Consider the following 20,077-nt stretch of genomic DNA (forward strand, 5'->3'; position numbering starts at 1 on the left):
GGGACCCACAAGCATGCATACAATAGATCAAAATCACCCTCCAAACAAAGCCCCTTGCCTTCTATGGTCCCCACCTGACAGTGATTTCCCCAAAACACATATTAAAGGAGGGTCATGAGTAGAGTGGACATTTGTTGCAACATTTTACTCAATGGGATCTCCTGAATCTTAACTTTCCCTAGTTTCCTTCGGCTGCTTGAGGCAGGAGTCAAGTCACCAATCAACCTTAGATGGAAATTTTATTCATTCATTCTTCCAACAAATATGTATCACATGCCCACTAGGTGCCGAGTACCCTTCTAGGTGTCTGGGATACATCAGCAAACAGAACAAAACCTCCTGCCCTCGAGGAGCTTATAGTCTAGCAAAGGAGACAGACCATAAGCAGTGAGTATGATAACCACATTTTCTAGTAAGGTTGAAGGTTCTAAGCCCTACAGGGAACAGTGAAAAAGTAAAGCAGGTACAGGGAGTGCGGAGGCGGGGGCTGGATGAGTGGACATCGGGCCATCAGGGCAGCCTTCACTGGGGAGGTGAGAACTGCACAGAGGTTGAGGGGGCAGTGTGAGTATATGCAGGAAGAGCATTCCAGGCAGAGTGAACAGCCAGCGCAGAGGCTGGAAATGGGAATGTGAGAGACGGGAGCCATTGGTAGTGGTAAGGTGGTGGCGGGGAGGGGACAGGGAGCAGCGGAGTGACATGATCTAAGTGCAGCTTGAAAAGGCTCCCCCTGGCTGCTAGAAGCAGGAGAACAAGGGCAGGAGGGAGGAGACTGACTGAGAGATGATTTCAACAGCCAAGTGAGAAATGAAGATGGCGTAGGCCAGGTGGCGGCATGAAGGTGGCGAGCTGCTTTGATTCTGAATGTATTTTAGGTGGACCATGTTCTGTGGCCGTGATTAACTCTCTCATTTCCGGCTGCAGTGAGACAAATAGCCCAGCCCACGTGACTCCTGCCTGTTGCTCTAGGTACCAATTTTTTCACTCTAAGATTTCATCTACTGCCACAGCACAGGCTGAGGCCCCGCACACCTAGGGCTACAAAGGCGGCCAGTATTTGTGCTTTGCTGTAGGACTGACAGGCACAGGATGGCTATGCCAACCTGGCTTCCCATGTTTCTCCACACACACCCCCACGTGCTTACCTCCTTCTGGGGACTTAATGAAACTGATGAACTTCTGACAGAGAATGTAATGGAAACACAAGTTGGTTTTACAGAAGAAAGGTAACCGGTATTTTTCCAACCAGGTCAATAATCCTTTGTACTTTGCAATCTAGAGTCCAAACAAAACAGGAACAGAAATGAGAAATGGAACTGAATTGCTAAGAAATGCAGCTTAGCAAGGGGCAAAAAACCAACCTCACGTTTGCAGTATTTGGCCCAAAGGAGAGTTGTATTGATTAAAAATAGTATCGAAGGGAAGTGGAGACTGGGGTTGAGGCTCCCAAAGGAGTGAATGGATTGGTAGGAAAGAAAAAAAGCTTGCCTTTTTCATCAAAAAGTCTTATTCCTGGGTGAAGTTTTTTTTTTTTTTTTTTTTTTTTTTTTAAGATCTAAGTAACAAAAAAATCTAAGTTTTGCTTGATAAAAGAGAAGCAGAAGAGATTTCAGTCTATGGTGTCAGGTCATAACTTGACTCATTTGCTTCTTTGTAAGCACACTGATCACTTCGCACAAGCTCTCAGCCCATATCAACTGCACAACATGTACAAAAACACACACAGACTCACATACAACATCATTAGAGTGCGGGATGGATCCCTGAGGGATTGAACTACCAGAGAAGGGAGAAGAAAATAAAACTTCATAAGTTTCAGGGTTCTCCTAGAGAAACCAAAGGGAAGAATCTCAGTGGAGGCTTTTTCTCAACCCTCCAGATGCCAGAGGAAAACAAAACCTTGTCGTGAGCACTGCTTAGAGTGATCCTTCTGAGCCCACACGCCACGGGTCGGGCAGCTGGAAGCCATCAGGAGGTGTAAGTTCTGCAGGTGGAAAAGGAGAACAGGAAGGGGGAAAGGAGAGGAGGAAGACAATGCACAAGGACAAGGGGAAAAGATATAAAGAGAAAAAAAGCCTGGGGGACATGCCTCGTGGCCAAGCCTTCATTAGGAACCACAAGGTGGCGTCTTGACTTGCGCTACACCTGATAACGCCAGTCATTGCCATGTGGCCCGTGGCCCACGCTTCCTATCCCACACCCGTGGCAGGCATTACCAATCGATTCCCAGACTCCTTCTGGCTTAGGTGTGGCCTCAGGGTTCTCAACACAGTGCTCCAAGCACCTACCACCCAGTCATCACAGTGGACAAGAGAGATGAGTCGCTTTTGCTAACCATGAAAGAGCTCGCCAGCAATCGCCTGCCCAAGTGGTAAAAACGCAAAAAGGAGGAATGCCTACCTGGCTGGATGCCGTTTGTTCTACTTCGCCCACTTTATTGTTTCTTTCATGGTTACCCTCGGGAGCTCCTCTCCCCCACCCTCTCCCAATCCACACTTCAAATCCAGCTCCCTCTTCTCCCATCCCAAACCCTCTGCCATCCAAGAATCATACTCACCAAGTCATGAGGTATTTCTGGCCACAAGCTCCACTGTGAATTTTCAACAGTGTAAAATGGTGTCTGACCAAAGACCTGCAAAAGAAAGCTAAGAAACAGCCAAAGGGGTAGAGCTTCTCCTCCTGAACGAGTCACGGTCCAACTGCAGCCACAGGGGAAGAGGGGTTCCATGGCTTTCCTATTTCAAGGGACATCAATTGTTAAATTTATTCCACTGAATCAACTTGCTCTGCACAAAATAACCAAGAAAGACTACATTGCAAGATTTGTTTATCTTTTGGCTCCATCCTGCCCAGACCTGGGAGTTATCTTGCCTGTGCACAAAGGCCAAAGCCCATGACATTAAAAGGTATTGACTCTGTGTATTGCATTATTCATTTCTCCAGGACTTAGAAAGTTAGAGCAAAGCCTTTTTATAAAGAGAAATAGCTTTGGATTTATCTAAGTCCTTGAACTGAAGAAAGTAGAGAGAACTGAGGATGTGAGGATTAAGGATACAAATTACTTTGGGTGGGGGGCATTGAGTGTTCAAAATGGACAGATAATTCTAGGCTACTGTCCTTTTTTGTCATGGAGAAGGGACTGTGCCCTGGGCAACCGGCTTTGAGACTAATGGGAAAGCGTTTCGATGCTTCAGTAGGTATCTAAGCTTAGAGTCTCATCATAGGCACCAAAATGTCATAAAATGTCCCCGAAGTATTTGTGATAAACTAGACGAGGGTGAAGCCCCAACTCCTGGCTAAACTGCTCAGCACATCATGTCAGTCGGACCATCTCGAAAGTACTCACAGCCCCAAATTTTGTCCATTTGTGTCCCCTCCTTCTCTTGCTTTTGCCCTTGGCTGTAGTAAGGGAAGGTGACGGCGCTGCCCGCACGTTACAGATGTTGGTCTAGAAAGGAGACCGGGTCCTGAGTGACCCCTCCCTGCTCTGGACTCGGTGCTGGACACGCCCTGCCCGGCATGTGAAGTCACCTCTGCGGGATGTACGGTGGGAGCGTGAAGGCATGCGATTAGGTGGGACTAGTGAGTGGAAGCAGGTTCCCCACATGACATGACATTTGTACCACAGAGGGCAGTGAGACTGACGCGGAGAACACGCCAGGCTGGGAGCCGCGGGGCCTGGCCTGGCCGCAGGGCTGCCCCAGGCTTGGCCGTGGGATCTCAGGAGATCCACCTGTCAGAAGGGAGTGATGGTGACCTCGCAGGGTGACTATGGAAATTAAACGGTAGAGATCTGTAAACTGACAGCAGGATTCAACATGAAGTACCAGTGTCTTCCTAAACAGACCACAGCCTCCTCAGCAGGCCAGGACTTGCTTACGTTCTCGGCATTCTTCTTCCTCCGCGTCTGTAACGTTACTGAGGGCTGCGTAGTTAAGCTGACAAACTGATTAGCTACAATGCCTTACGGCTACTTCGGACACCTTTCATTAAGACAGTGGCAGATGCAATCCTGAGTGAGGGTCCCCCCGAACACACGCTCTCAGAGGCCACGTCCTCCCTCCGTGTTTCACCCCGTCGCTGGCACCACCCATCAAGGCACCCAAGCCTGACACCCTGATTCCGCTCTTCTTGTTTACCACCTCCCCTCGACACTCAAAGTGACAAGGTCCTGCATTTCGCTTTGTGAAAAATCTGTCCTATCCATCCCATCCTCTGCATCATTTTTGCCTTTAGACCTGCATCACCTCCCACCTCGACTACTGAGACAAACTCCTGACTGGTTTCCCTGCCTCCACTGTGGTCCCGACAGCCCAGCCCATGGCCAGACTTCCGCTGAAATAATTTCCTTAAATGAAAGTCAGATCACGTTACTCCTTTACTTAAAACCCTTCAGTGGCTCTCTCTCACCTTCAGGGTGATGCCCCTGAGCACAGCCCACCTGCTCTCAGGGATGGAGAAGCTGTGCGGCCTTGCCTCCCGCTGTGTCTGCCTCTCACGACTTTTTCTTCAGTCTTACTGAGCTGCTTAAAGTTTCCCCCAAAGCGCCAGGGGACTGTATTCCCTGCTGCCTTTACTCACTCTGTTCTCTCTCCGAGGCCTCTGCTCCTCTCGATACTCAGCTCTCCAGCCTTTCCCTCCTGCCTCTCTATCCACTCTTCCTGCCCATCCTCGTGCCCAGACAACTGTCAAACACAGAGTCTTCTTTCAAGGCTTGGCTTGTGTCACCTCTTCACTGAATCCTTTCTGACCTTCCCGGCAGAAATGGCCTCTCCCTCCGATGCACTTGTACCCCACTCCCGCCTAGAGACATCAGTCATGTCACCCACAGCCCTTTTTGCACTCACCTTAGGGACTGGGTCTCTCACATTAGACTGGGAATTCCTTGAGGACACACGTGGTGTCATTTATGTCTCTGTCCCCAGTGCTAAGCCCAGCGGCTTGCACAAGCTGACCACCCGATAGGTGTTTGTGAGATAATAAGAGTATTTTTCCCCAATTGTATGAAATTTCATCTTTCAGCAGGTAGCATTCCATGGAAACAGGAATTTATAAGGCACCAGCATTCAGATGCAACCAAAGATTTAAGCCAGAAACGATGCAGGATTAGTGTAGGTTTGGGTTCAAGACTACCTTGATGTTTGAGGTTTGTTTTAATTGCATAGATTGAGAAAATATACAGATTTGGTTCCAGTTAACAACTCAGCAGTTGCTATGTGCCAAACACCTGGTGACGGGACTAGAGCAGAACAAATAACCCACAGTCCTGGTCCTGCAGGAATTCGCAGCCTCACGGTCCAGGGGGAGAGACTCACATACAGCACAAGAGAGCCGCAAAAGCGCAAGGGGGCCAGTGGCAGGGAGAAATTAGTTCCGACTGGGAGGGCTTAGGAAGTCCTTAAGGAGAGCAGGGCTTAAGCAGAGATCTGAAAAGTGGTTAAGACTTTGGTAGGGGAAACTACGGAAAACTAAGAACACAGCCGAGGACAGGTGCACAGGTGGGAGAACGCCAGGTGTCCTCTGGGAGGCTGGAGCCGCTGCCCCTGGAGCCCTGGGCACCAGTGAAGGGCCTGATGGGGAACAACTGTGGACGTGCAAAGGTGGCCAGGGGGGCTGCGGCGGGGGTTTGACTGTGTTGATCATGGGGACTCCTGGAGATTCGAGAGGATATTCTGATTCATATTTATTTGCTCAAAATGAAATTGTTTTGATTTGGTAAGAAGTGTAATTAAAAAAAAAAACAAAACAGGCACTCAGCTCGGTAAGGCTCACTATTCAGCTGTCGAGGAAACATTTGGATTTAAGTCTGAGAATGCTTACCGGGAGAGAAAGAAACGTGTTGAAAAAATCAGCAAAGATTTCATCCTCTAGCAGAATAATAAGATTTGTAGAACCAATGATCTCTATATAGGGAGAGAAAAATAAACTCTTATGAAGCAAGATTGCTTTTAGGGTGAGAAAATGAAGTAACTAAATGAATGATCTCGCAAGGGCAAACCTCAGCATGACGGTGGCCCTTAGGGTCATCTAACTCAATCTCTCCCCCTCTTCAGGCCCCTCTTCAACATCACTCACACACTCCCAGCTGTGGGAGCTCGCCGCCTCCCCAAAGCCGCCCACTCCATCAATGAAGAGATGAAACGAAGGTCTTTCCTACCGTGACCTGCCTTCCTCTATCTTCTCTCCATTTGCTGAAATTCTGCCCTCTGAAGCTAGTCAGAAGTCACCTACATCCTCTTTTAAGGGACAGTGCTCCCATACGTGTAAAGACAGCACAGCCTTCTGCTCACCTCCCCCCACGCTGACGGGCCACTAAGCAATTCTTCAGCGATTCCTCCTTGCATGGCCCCCTTTCCATCTGGTTCCTGTCTCGGTGGCAGGAGTGGCACCCACGACTCAAGCGTCCCACGTGCTTCCCAGGGAAGAGCATAAGACAACGAACTGCATCCCACGTTCTACGTGACATCAGTGTGACCGGAAGTGGGCTTGGCTCTGGGCATGCACACATTACACTATTAACGCCACCATCCTTTATTTAAACAGTCACTTTTCAGCAACCAAAGCAGGAATTTACATTTATTCCCGTTAAATTTCAACCTGTTGGTTTGGACCCAACATTGAAGCCCCCAAAGAGCTTTTTTGAATATGTTGGTGGGGCAACACATTTATTTCTCTCAAGCTTGATCATTGGGCTGCCCGAGTTAATGCAAGGAGATAAACGGACTCTCAAAGCCAAGCACAGAGACCACAGGTGGGCCAGGTGACTTCTCTAAGTCACTGTCCATGCTCTTTGGGGTACAGTGGTTAACTCGTGAAGAAGTTAATTGTTCTATCAGTGGCCCAGCATTTTTCCATCATACCTAAAGTTTATAATGAAAGACTTATAAAATGAGAGAGACAAATATACACGGGTCCTATCTCTCAGTCTAGTTAAACACCTGGTGAGAACAGTACGTGCCTCTCCGCTAGAGGAAAGTCACAAAAACGTAAGAAAACTGAGCAATCCCCTCCTTGCTTCCCCTAATGACACTTCGGTGGTTATTGTCTTCTTATAATAGAAACAATAGAAATGGAAACCCAGGCCATCAAACACTATTGTAACAGAGCTGATACCAGTTCTTGCCCTCCGTTTTATAGATGTCTTTTTTTTTTTTTTTTTTGCTATCTAGTGTTGTAATTTTTATATGTTTTTTCTGTCTCCCTCCTCAGCCCTCTGCTCATCTTTTTATGAGAATTCCCTGATTTATTGAATCTATTCCACATGGATAATTTCAAAATCTATGTTTTCAGTCCAGACTTCTTTCTTTGGCTCCAGTTTTAAATATCCAGTGAGCTATGGGGCATCTCTACATGGACATCCACCAGGCACTTTCAACGTTTTCAAAGCTGATCTGGTAATATTTCTTCCCAACCTGCTCCTTTTCCTGTATTCCTAGTCTGAGTTACTGAAACCACCATGCAACTGTCTAAACCAGAAACCTGAAATTCACCTTTGATTCCTCTTACTCTCTGTTTCCCTCTCTTTCTCAATACTCCTCTGCGCGATGGAGGGGCACGTGATTTCTCCTACATGTCTGTCCTTGCCTTTCCATCCACAAAGCCACTCTTATTTCAGGCCCCTATCATCTCTTGTCTAGACTACTGCATCAGTTTCTTAAAATGTTCTCCCTAATTTAGTCACTGCCACCATATTTTTGTTAAAACCCTTCAAAGACTCTTCAATGTCCTACAAGGTAAAGTCTAAATTCCTTAGTACAGTATCTGAGGCTTCACCCAATCTGGCTTTTGGGTTCCCTCCCAGCCTCACCTGCCGCCACTCCACACCACGTTGCCTCCTGTGGACAAGACTTTGCTCTTTCCTGCACATGCTATGAACTCTCACATCCAACCTCTGCATCTTTGTCCCACATTCCAATCACCTGAAATGTCCTTTCAACCCCGGCCTGCTTTGCAAATTAGTCATCTGGCAAGAACTGGTTACATATAATCTTCCTGGTGAGACAAGAATGGTAGAACCCACCACAAGAGTAATATTGATTGCTACGTTCCCCATCCCTGCCCCACATGGTCACGTACAACTTCCATCACGACAATTAACACATCATTGTTTTCACTCATTGATGCATCTGTCTTCCTCATCAGACTGAGCTCCATGAGAGGAGAGACGTTGTCTTTTCGTCTTTCTTCTTCTAGACACTAAGAGTGTTTGCATAGCATCTAAGTTTTCTGTATGTTGAATGAATTGTTCTTTCGATAGAAGATCTTCAATCTTCTGGGCTTTTATTTTTCTGTCCTTCATAAAGACTGGCATGGATTTGTTGACTAAGATTATTAAGGCGATCTGAATGCAGGAAGCAAAGTTTGGAAGAAAATTTCTCCACCAGTTGTTTCCTGTAGCTGCACACACTGTTGGTGACCAGAGCTTGACTGTGGCAGTGCTTGCATTAACAGCACAGTCTTCGTGGGGTCTAGGAACAAGGCTCTCATATCTGCCCCTTCCCCATCCGACTGTTCCCTCATTCCTGGGTTTCCATTCTCTCCTGTTCTGCTTTCAAACTTCCTAAGAACCTGAGAAGGCTTTCAGCACTCATTCCACACAATCCTGATACTGTTCTGGTTAACAAAGAAACTGCTGGATAACCCCACCCCTCATGCTAGCCTTCTCCCTGGAGGAGGTGCGTGCAATTTAATTCTTCCCTCTTAGTGATCCCTCCTAGCTGCCTTAGTTGTCTTATGAATGGGACCCGATTTGATTCTCAAAGATCTGGTGGCATAAGGTGGGTAAAGGGGACACGAGAGAAGAAAAACAAAGGGCTTGAGTAACACAAAGTCTTCGTGTGGTGTCCCTGAATGACTCATTCCTGTTAACGGCTGGGCAGGGGAGTGGTCTGCCTCATCTGGGGGCTCGAAGCCTCGGAGACCTCCCCCTCGGGGACTCACCAGCATTGTTCATGCTGCCATGCTCTTCCTGCCACTGTGACTGACTAGGGACAGAATTAGTTTCCAGTCAACAGAACTCTGCACCTTGTGACTGCACAGTGACACCTCCTCTACGGGGTTCCAGATTCTACCCGGAAGTGGCCTGCTTGCCTCTGGCATAGACCTCAGTCTGAGGATAGGTCTGGACGTCACCTGATCCCCGGGATTTCCTGGCACGTGCGGACTCTTCCCACACTCAGGCCTTTGGTCCATACTGTTTCGTGAGCATTGACAGTTTCTTTATAATTGTTGTGTAATTATGGATCCTGAGTTTAAGTTCTGTCTCTTTAACCTGATTTAATGCTTTGAGGGAGGAGGGGTCTGTTCATTTATTTCTGATGTGTCTTTTGGATCTAACATCCTTGTAGAAATTTAACAGGTACTCAATGGATGTTTAATGATTTGACATGTCACTCAGATGAGCTGGAAAATTCAACCTAATATCCACTTTTTGTTTTCTACCCGCTCTGTTTCTTCCCAGTTTCCTCTGGTTGGTTGTGGGTTACATCCATTGACTTTGAAAAGAGATTGAATAAATACTAGCTGAATGCCCTCCACGAGGAGGAATTAGGCTAGGTGATTATCCTTTATTCTCATTCAATTCTCAGCCCTGCAAAATAGAGATTATCAGCACCCTCTTTGCAATGACAGATAGTAAATGCCACACTGAGATCAGACTCTATTTGATTCAAGTGCCCATCTTAGTTCAAATGTGCCAAGAAATCAAACCTCCTTTTTACATGAAAAATATATTTTAAGGGGCTTAAAAATAGCCCCCTCGGACTTCCTCACAATGATTGTCTTTTCTGTATAGTTTCCCCCACCACTTCTTCTATGTATCCTTTTATGTTTAATTAGCCTTTCTTTGCCACAGACGTAATAAAGGAAGAACTATGCAATATCCATATGGAAAGAAATTACTTAGAAAAAGGTACCCCACATATCTAAGAATTTTACCAGAAGATTGAAACGATGCCATTTAATATTTTCATCAAATTATAGCAAACAAAAGAACTGGAGGATTTTCTGTGACCAGTTTTGACCAGTGTTCTAATCCTAATCAGACCCTCATTCATCTAGACCTGATCATGCCAGAAAAGACAGTGCAAGCAAGAGGCTATATGGGGGAAAAGTTATAACTTGTCCTTCATTTAAATTTTTCTCAGGATGCTATAATGTTTTTCAACTGTATACTGGGCCAGGCCTACTTTAGGATCATGACCAGTTCAATAAAAGGAGCAGAAAAATTTTGTCCACATAGAAATAGTCCTAGAAATGAGAAGACAATAATAAATGATGAGAAAGGAGATGGGAGAAATTTCTAGAATATCCCCAACTTACCAAGGACTAAAACATTTGTTGCAAGTTGGAAATTTGGAACTCAGCATGAGTTTACTCACAGGGAATAACTTGTTTTAACACAAGTGTATAGAATATTTTAATGCTGGAAATTAACTTTTTGTACTCATATTTTATTGCCTTCAAAAGAGTTTGAAGACTATACTGTTGTTCACTTGAAGGAGAGGGAAATCATTTTGGGTTCATCCAGGCTTCCGGTCTGATTTGCCACATTTGGATCCCTCTTTACAACGTCCTAGGATACCTGTAAATTAGCCCGGAGAGGGTCCAGAGCACTGATTGGGTCAGGAGCGAGTGCATTTATTGGGATTTTGTGGGGTTTTGTTTTGGTCCTTCAGTCTCTGACCATCCTTCCTATTCGGGATGAAAAATTGTGTGAGTAATAGAGGAATTGCCTCCCGTTATGGATGCCAGAGGGGCCGAGGACGTGGACAGCTGTCCTAGACCCAGCAATCAGATTCTCCATCTAGAACTTTTCATCTTGAAGGGGTGACTCAAAAGCTCAGGGACAATGAGAGGTTATGCATGGTGGTGCCTATGACAACAAGTGCTCGGTGGTGACGGTGCCAGCAGCACTGTGGGGGTGGCCACAAAGGCTGAAAGAAGATGCCTCAGTTGAAAATTAGCTTTGATTTCAGTGGGAGGTGGTGCTAACCACCAAAGACAAAGGGTATGTAGATATAATAGCAGCCATGGCAGCGTGGGTATCAGACTGATCTAACCCACAGATTCTTAGTGGGGGCTATCATCATAGCAACCCTTAGGAAAAATGTGTGGCAGCTCACTAAGATTCCACCTGAGAACATAAGCTTATGGTGGTGGGAGTTTTTGACTGATTCAAAGGTGCATCCCAGACACCTAGAGCAGTTTCTGTCGCATGGAAGTGCTCAGTAAATATTTGAGTGAATGAATTGATATGAATAAGAACAAAAAAAATGAGCCACCATGTAGGATACCAGGTCCCTCATCCAATTTTCAATCCTGAGTCAGAACCAGAAGATCTTAAATGAAAGGAAAGCATTTTGCCTTTTAGGAAGAACTTTGGAATATTCTTGCAAGTATTTACTGTGAATCTTCTTCCTAACTTTTGCCAAAGAGGTCTGCTGCCATTTCGAGGGTAAGTGTGCCCTGGAGTAAAGGTGATGCCCAGAGATTTGAGAAATCATTGCACACTGGGTCTGATTCAACACACAACCAGTAAGTTAACATTAGAGCTAAGACATGAGCTCAGTATAATTTTTTAGAAAACAATATTTTTTTCTACTTTCCTGATAATAATGATCATCTGGGGCACTTGTTAAATATACCGATTCTTGAGCCTCACCCAGACTCTGCTAAATCAGAATCGACAGAGGAAGGACTTGGTAACATATGCGTTTAACAAGTGCCTGGGTGATTCTTATCATCACAGAAGTTCAGGACACTTCTGGAACCCTTTCACTTTGGGAATTAGAACAATAAACGTTGGAGAGAGTGTGGAGAAAAGGGAAATCTCCTACACTGTTGGTGGGAATGTTAGTTTGCTGCAGCCATATGAAGATTCCTCAAAAAACTAAAAATGGACTTACTATATGATCCAGTAATCCCACTCCTGGGCATATATCCAGAGGGAACTCTAATCTGAAAAGATACATGCATCCCAATGTTCACATCAGCACTATTTACAATTGCCAAGACATGGAAGCAACCTAAATGTCCATCGACAGATGATTGGATAAAGAAGATGTGGTACATTTATATAATGGAATACTACTCACCACAAAAAAGAATACAGTAACACCATTTGCAGCAACATGGATATTCCTGGAGAATGTCATTCTAAGTGAAGTAAGCCAGAAAGAGAAAGAAAAATACCATAATGATATCACCCATATGTGGAATCTAAAAAAAGAAAAAAAGAGAACACTAATGAACTCATCTATAGAACAGAAACGGACTTGCAGAAATGGTAAACAATTTTATGGTTACTGGGGGAAAGAGGGTGGGAAAGGATAAATTTGAGGGTTTGAGATTTGCAAATGTTAACCACTATATATAAAAATGGATTTAAAAAACTAAATTTCTTCTTATAGAACAGGGAACTGTATTTAATATCTTGTAATAATCTTTAATGAAAAAAATATGAAAACAAATATATGTATAGATGTGTATGACTGGGACATTGTGCTGTGTACCAGAAATTCACAATAACCATAACTGACTATATTTCAATTAAAAATAAGTCTTAAAAAGTTCAGGGATCTAATGATCATGGAATTCAAGCCTCTAGCCAGCAATGCTGGCTTTTAGTCCTTGCTATTACTGGGGTGACAACACTCCATCTGGCTGCCAGTAGCTCCAGTAGTCAACCTCTTCCAGCTGCAGGGAAGGCAGTGGGGCAGTGATTAGGAGTAGAGAGTGGCTTCAGACAGCTTCATTGAAGGCAAGTCTGAAAGCACAGTGTCTTAAGGAATGTAGGTGTATATCAGTGCTATATAGGTTGCTCTTTTAGGAAAAGACCTAAAAGAATTTCTTTTGCCCAGGCTATGATAGCTCTTTTTCAAAGGTGATAACCTAAGGAATAAAATGAGATTATTAAACTATCCAGAGCGTCACCCTGAATTATCTTAAGAAGTGTGTGTGTTTGTGTTAGTTATACTGACTAATGAATGAAGTAACTGATGATTGAAGAAATACGGTAGGCTACAAACTCATCTCGGAACCCAAAAACATCAAGAGATAAAGAATCTCTTCTTAGCCAAATCACTTCAAAAAACTTTCTGGTCTTTACATAGACTCAAGAAAGTACAACATTTTTTCAAATGTAAGTGATATATTATTGGCAATTCACTATTAACAACATTCCTTTCAACTTCCAAATTTCTTTTCTTTCACAGGATAAGGGTTTTGAGATATACATACCCTTCCCAACAACCCGAGGACTTACAAACTCTTCTCTCTCTTGGATGTGACATTGAATTCCTCCCTTCCCAGTAATTTTGGGCTAAATTATTAGCATTCACAGAGCTGACGGTCTTTCATCTTGATATTCACTTCCTATGAGAACAGGACCAGAGGAGTAGAAGAGTTGTTTAAGGAGAAAATTGAGTGCCTGACAGCCTTTCAGAGAAAGGGAATTCAAGCTCTTGGAAGTTGATGTTTTAAGCAGACAGAATATCCAGGAGATGTTGCTTATTAAAATGACATCACACATAAGAGTATACAAAACCCTTGGGAGCTGAGTTTAGCAATGCAGAAGTCACCCCAGGGATGGAGAGGATGGCGCAGTATGGAGAGGCACTCAGAGGTTATTAAGCAAATAGAAAATTGGATGACAATGAAATAAGTAGCTACCACTTTCCCAAGCTGTTATTGCAACATGGCATCCTATTTTAACAGTAGAAAAAGAAGTCACAATAATTAGTAATTGAACGGACTCAGGAGAGACGGCAACAGAGGAGGTGGTCCTCCAATGTCCAACTCATCTTCGTGCCGCATGGGCCTGGCCCTCGTAGGTGCTCAGTAACATTTGTTTGATTCGGCAGAGAAATGGATGTGAAGGCAATGTGGAAAGCTTTAAGTCCTGCACAAATACAAAGATCTAACAACTGTCTCAGCAAAGGGTCAGGACACTGAAAGAGGGTGAGGGAGAGACTGAGCGAATAACACATTTACTGTTCCAGTGTTCACTTATAAAAGCTTTCGATATAATGTTGACAACCCATGGAGTCCTCCTGGGCAGAACAGCGCCTCCTGATTCAGAGGTTGGCGTCTGCTTTTGCCCCTGGTCAGTCACCTGAGGGAAGGACACAGCACACAGAACTCACAGAACTTGTGTTTTACCCCTTGTTGTTGTGATCTTCGCGGGTAAAACAGATTTCAGCACTAAGACCTCAGAATGGTGGTCAGTGCAATACACACAAGATTTAAAGTCAAGAGAGGCGCACTTTCCTTCTGAGCAAAGGGTTCAAGATACTATGGCTGCATATTAGGTGTTGATGCAACTGTACTGCAGTAATACAGAAAGAAAATAAAAGCTGGAAAGTCTTCCACTAAAATAAACTTTAACAATTCATTTCAGGGGAAGATATTGAGTATTAAGAAGTACAGTCTTCTGTGATTGGTGATTGGCTAAGTCCTGGTCAAAGGTTAAAAAAAAAAAAAGAACTCTCATGTGTATGATCATATGAAGGAGTCTAGCCAACAGTTGTAGGGTCAGCCTTGGAAGGTCTTTCTTGCTTCTATATTCGTTAACCCAAAATATACTTGAGACTTCCAAGTTTCAGGCAAAGAAGCCCCAGGTAGTTGGAGACATTAATTTTATTTCTTTTGGTTGGGTGAGTAAATTTAAACCCAAGCATATAAAAATATTTCCCTTTGTTTAAGTTTTATTCATGCAAATATACTTTAAAAAAAACATCTGGTATCCTGTGAATGTTGTTTTTTCTAGAATAAAATGCCAAATTTTTGTTTTGCATTTATTTTAAAATATGACATTAAATTTACAAGAGTCTTTTTAAGTTCTTAGAATTTTCTTTGTTAGGTTTATAAAACTGCCTTGTTAGGTATATGTAAAGTATTTTTTAAAATCATATTTTAAATTCATAATATGAAATGTCTAAGGAATTTTAATTAACAAAAATATGGAAATGGTATCTGTTTAGGAAAATCTTACGTATCAAATGTACCATATTATTGAAAAATAATGAACAAGTGAAAGCAATTTTAAATAAAATCACTACATTTAAAAGTAATTCTAAGTAATTCCATACGCCAAGTTTAAAAGCTTAATAATTACCATATGACCCAGTAATCACGCTCCTGGGCGTATATCCAGAAGGAACTCTACTTCAAAAAGGCACCTGCACCCCAATGTTCATAGCAGCACTATTCACAATAGCCAAGACATGGAGACAGCCTAAATGTCCATCAACAGATGACTGGATAAAGAAGATGTGGTATATTTATACAATGGAATACTATTCGGCCATAAAAACGACAACATAACGCCATTTGCAGCAACATGGATGTCCCTGGAGAATGTCATTCTAAGTGAAGTAAGCCAGAAAGAGAAAGAAAAATACCATATGAGATCGCTCACAGTGGAATCTAAAAAAAAGAACATAAATACAAAACAGAAACAGACTCATAGACATAGAATACAAACTTGTGGTTGCCAAGGAGGAGGGGGGTGGGAAGGGACAGACTAGGAGTTCAAAATTTGTAGATACTGACAGGCATATGTAGAATAGATAAACAAGATTATACTGTATAGCACAGGGAAATATATACAAGATCTTGTGGTAGCTCACAGAAAAAGAATGCGACAATGAATATATGTATGTTCATGTATAACTGAAAAATTGTGCTCTACACTGGAAATTGACACAACATTGTAAACTGACTATAACTCAATAAAAATGTTTTAAAAAGCTTAATAATTAGTTTATTAAATGTGTATATTGAATATTGATTATAATAAAGCCATTGCAAGCATTTTGTTGTTGTTAATGGCACCATGTTCCATTGTAAGAGCCCATTAATAATCTTCTGTCATTAACTTGAAAAGCAAATTATCAAGCTTTCTATAAAACAATTTGTGTGGCTCTTCCTTAGCTACCCTTCCTCGGGGGCAAGAACTCAACAGCCTTCTCTGGTATCATCGGGCCATGGCATCCCATCACTGGAACTGCACTGCCAGGCGTATGAGTACAGGAATGTACAAGACCTCAGAATGCCTGCCCTGAACTCCTGTAACAAACTCCTATTTACCCCTCAAAACCCAAATCATAATTAAACTGACATTTCATCCACGTTACACCTGTACTAGCTGCTTTATTTACTCTTTCATCAGCCATTTATTGCGTGCCTGATATGCAATGAGCTAAATGAACATTTTGATGATTTTTATAGAATTGTAAAAATGTAGCCATTTTAGCTCAAGCATTTTGACACCGCTGTGTTTTTGAGGTACACACATACCCCTATATCTATATATTTATGTACGTACAGATACTTCATCTCTATATAGGCATGTATACATCTATGTATCCGTGTATCTATGTATCTATGTGTGATCTATACATATGTGTCCTACATCTATCAGGTTGAATTCTATGCTCATTCACGTCCACCTTCATTATGTTTACTAGGCACTTGGAAAGCACTTGCTTATGTGTTTTTCTACCCTCCTCTTCACCCTTCCTGCCTTTCTTTTAAATTGATAACTTAGTACAAATGGAGCCCACGGGCCCCTTCCCATTTCATGGAAACATGGTGCCCTCTGGTGGATGGTGGTAAAGCTTATACTTTTTTCTCTAAAACTCCATTTGGGTTTTTATTTTAGTGTTTTGTTTTGTTTTGCTTTGTTTTGTTTTGTTTTCCTGGATTTATCTTCGGTTGGTTTTACATTCTACATGATTAGGATTCCTGGCAGAGTGCTCGTAGGTGCTGTGATGTGAGGAATACAGAAAGGTCCTTATCACCCAAACAGCAGGCCTGTCCATTCCACCTTCAGGCCTCAGGAATAATCCCTTTGTGGCTTTGAAGGCCGCTGCTAAAATTTATTATTTCACCTCAAAGATGCATGTTGTGATACATAATAATATTTGAAGGCATTAATTTACTACAGGAGATGAGCTCGTTGGTATCTGACAGGACCTCAAAAGTACTCGGAAACGGGACACATCTGCCAAGAGGTGGCTTTGGCATCTCCTCAGCTTCTACTGCTGTCGAGAGAGAACACCTTGAAATATTCATATTTGGGATTTGCTTTTCTGCCCTTGTGTATAATAACTTATCTCCTAATTAATGACCTCAAGATGAGGCCAGATTGTAATAGCAAAAAAAGAATCAATTTTAAGGTTTAAAAAAGACAACAACAAAATATACTTTTAATATGAAAAAGAGGAGGCCTGAGTGAAGTAGAGAACAGTTTTGCCAAATCACTAGGAAAGAGTATAGAGGAAAAGGGATTCCCTACCACCCGAACCTCAGGGCCCTAGAGGAGTTTCAGCTGGGCCACGGGACGGAGGAGCCACAAGTCTGGGCAAGGCCTGAAAAGGTACCCACGGTGGTGGGCGAGAAACAAGGGGACAGGCCCCAGAGGTGACGAGCAGGAACAGGGCAGGACCTCCAGGGGACGGTGCGGAGCTCCGCGGTCACCCGGAGCACAGAGATGCACCGAAGCTGAACCAATGCACTGGGAAGATTTTATTTCTGCCCCGGGGACCACTGCTCATCTCCTGTGGGCCATCCTGCTGGTGCAAGGGGTAAGCCTTCCGTGGAGAGCCGCCTGCTGGTCACACGCTCGACGTCCAGCATGTGCCCGCCAGGCGGCGTTCCAAGACATCGCTGCGCCCCCTGTGAGTAACACCAGCAGGCACCTCCCTCCTTTGCAGTAACTCAGGATGTTCGCCAGCCCCCCAGACCAGAGGGGAGCTGCCCTTAACAGCCGGATGACAATTTACCCCTGCTACTCCTTAACTTCTGAATGAGAAAATTAACAAGGAAGCACAGGGCCAGAACCAGAGGAAGAGGGCTACCCCTAGTTTTCCTAGGGACTAGAAGCAAAGGGGAAAGTAGAAAGATGATGGCCCTCTGGAATCCCTGCCCCAGCCTCACTCTGTCCTAAGCATGGATGTTTTAGCTGTGACCACGAGCAAGGGAAGCTTAACAGATTCTCTGTATCCTGGGGATGGCAAGGAGGAGAGCAGAACAGGTGGCAGAAAGACACTTTTTTTTGCAAGTCCCCAGGAATTTAACTCTGCCTCTCAGAAGGCCACTCCCTGTGACATACAGATGGCACGTATGAAATACTCCCAGCCAGAGTGTTATGTGACACGGCTGAATGTCTAGCTACTTTAAGCCAGTTTCCTAAGACTTGAAGTTTTAGATCACCATCTGTAAGCCTAGCTCAGAGAAGAGTTGTGAGGATTAGAGAGAAAAGTGTGCAGAATAAACAAACCATTGGCTTTTATGTGATATGAGAACCAGAAAGGAGCAGGTCCAGGTGAGTCTTACTTGGAAATTGAAGTGTGTGCAGAGCAATGGGTTGATCTACACAGGCAGAAGAATCTGGCAGACTCTGCACTTGGGGAGACAGGGGTGGAGAAATTCTAGAAGGAGACATACCCTCTGAGCCCTCACTACGTGCAGGATGCTGGTCTGTTCTACTGGACCCTGCAGAGGAAACTGCCTTTAAGGATTGTGGCGATGGTCTCACAGTACAGAGATGCTCAAACTCATCAAAATGTATACATTAAATATGCACAATTGCTTGTACATTAAGTGTACCTCCACAAAGCTAAAAGAAAAAAGAATCTGACTTTCTCTTAGATAAACCATAAAGTAATAAAAAAAAAAAAGAAAGAAAGACCTCAGTAACAGTTCTGTGAGTTCTAGATGGTTAAAATGATAGTTCAGATTTAGTATGAGTACTGAAGAGACCCGGGAAGAGAAAGAATGAGGAGGTGGTTCATATGATGGGTAAATTGGGCTAAAGAATGCAAATTCTTAGGATGCAATAAATGTCAGTATTCCATGAGGTGGGCGAGGGGTATGTATAAAAACCCAAAGGCAGGATATAGTACATTTACTTTCATGCTCTACCAGGGAGGGGGGAGTAAGGGGGGCAGGGGTGGGGAGAAAGGGGAAGGGCCAGCAGACCGCAGTGGCTGGAGCTGAGGACAGTTGAGGGGCGTTGGGGGAAATACTTGGGGAGTTGAAAGCGAAGGTCAGAGTCTACATGCCTCCTGGGCTCCATTCGCCTTTTCTCTGCACACTGCTTGGCAAACCAGACGGAGGGCAGCCAAGAAGGGGGAGAGAGAGGGATGCCCCTCCCGCAGAGTTGGCTGGCTCGGGAGTGCCCTCTGGAGGAAGGACACCTGGTGTCCCTCCTGCAGCTCCGACCTCCGGCAAGTCCTCCTCCAGGTGTCCCAGCGTGTGCAGGTGACAGCAGCCACTCCGGGCTCACCTGGTTCAGGCATTAGCACATGTAGCGATACCACAAAAAGGAGACGCCGTGGATCCAGGCCATCAAAAAGGCGAGGACGACCACATGCCAGCAGAAGAAGGTGGTGACAAACATAATATTGTTTTTGTCATCATCCATCCACTTATGGCCGGAGATCGGTCTGTAGAGCATGAAGCCAATCTGGATCAGCCAAGAGCCCGTAAGCATGTACAGAAAGGCCTTCATCACCCAGAGCTGCCACGCGTCGGGAGCCCACAGCTCGGCAACCGCCACCAGCACCAGCGGGAACAGGGCCTGGATGAACAGGAGGTGGGACTGCAGGTCCACGCCCTCCGAGCCCTGCAAGTGAGACAGCATCAGGGGCAGGATCAGAGCCAGGCCCAGGGCCTGGGCGGCCTGCTCCAGCGCGGCACTCCTGCGGGGCAGCAGGTTCTGGCTCACCGCGTCAACACAGCCGCTCAGGACGAAGGTCATGTATATGGTGAGGTGCTGCCACTGCTTGCAGTACAGGAAGTCTCTCGCGTGGTACGTCTTCCTGATGAGTACAAACGGCCCGGAAATGTTATGCAGCTCTTGGGCCACTAGAACGAAGGTGCTCAGTATCTTCAGCAGCCCCACGTAGTGAACTTGCCGTAGCTTTGCCCATCTGCCTTTGCTCCAGGGAGGACGTGGCGGGTACTGGGCAGGCTGGCTGCATATCAAGGCCCTGGAGACGAGTCGCGCGTGATAAAGTCCATAGAAGAAGAGGGACAGTCCTGGGTACAGATGACCCTCGAAGCCTCCCAT

General features: G+C 44.6%; 2 protein-coding genes across 2 annotated transcripts in view; both read right to left on the reverse strand.

Moving 5' to 3' along the window:
• RGSL1 (regulator of G protein signaling like 1) overlaps positions 1 to 8,953 on the reverse strand; it is a 56,114-nt gene extending 47,161 nt beyond the window's left edge. The window contains 4 exon segments of the mRNA XM_014566273.2: positions 1,146 to 1,275; positions 2,558 to 2,632; positions 5,821 to 5,903; positions 8,941 to 8,953. Coding sequence (XP_014421759.1) covers positions 1,146 to 1,275; positions 2,558 to 2,632; positions 5,821 to 5,903; positions 8,941 to 8,953 — 301 coding nt within the window.
• A 9,980-nt stretch (positions 8,954 to 18,933) lies between these two features.
• Positions 18,934 to 20,077, reverse strand: LOC102510660 (transmembrane epididymal protein 1). The gene has a single exon (XM_006193002.2). It carries the CDS (start codon positions 20,075 to 20,077, stop codon positions 19,304 to 19,306), a length of 774 nt encoding a protein of 257 aa, XP_006193064.1. The 3' UTR covers positions 18,934 to 19,303.

Source organism: Camelus ferus, chromosome 21 (genome assembly GCF_009834535.1).
Source record: "Camelus ferus isolate YT-003-E chromosome 21, BCGSAC_Cfer_1.0, whole genome shotgun sequence".
In the NCBI taxonomy this organism is placed as follows: Eukaryota; Metazoa; Chordata; class Mammalia; order Artiodactyla; family Camelidae; genus Camelus; species Camelus ferus.

Excerpts from the sequence above, each read along its gene's own strand:
- LOC102510660 (XM_006193002.2), bottom strand. The coding sequence starts at position 20,077 with ATGGGAGGCTTCGAGGGTCATCTGTACCCAGGACTGTCCCTCTTCTTC.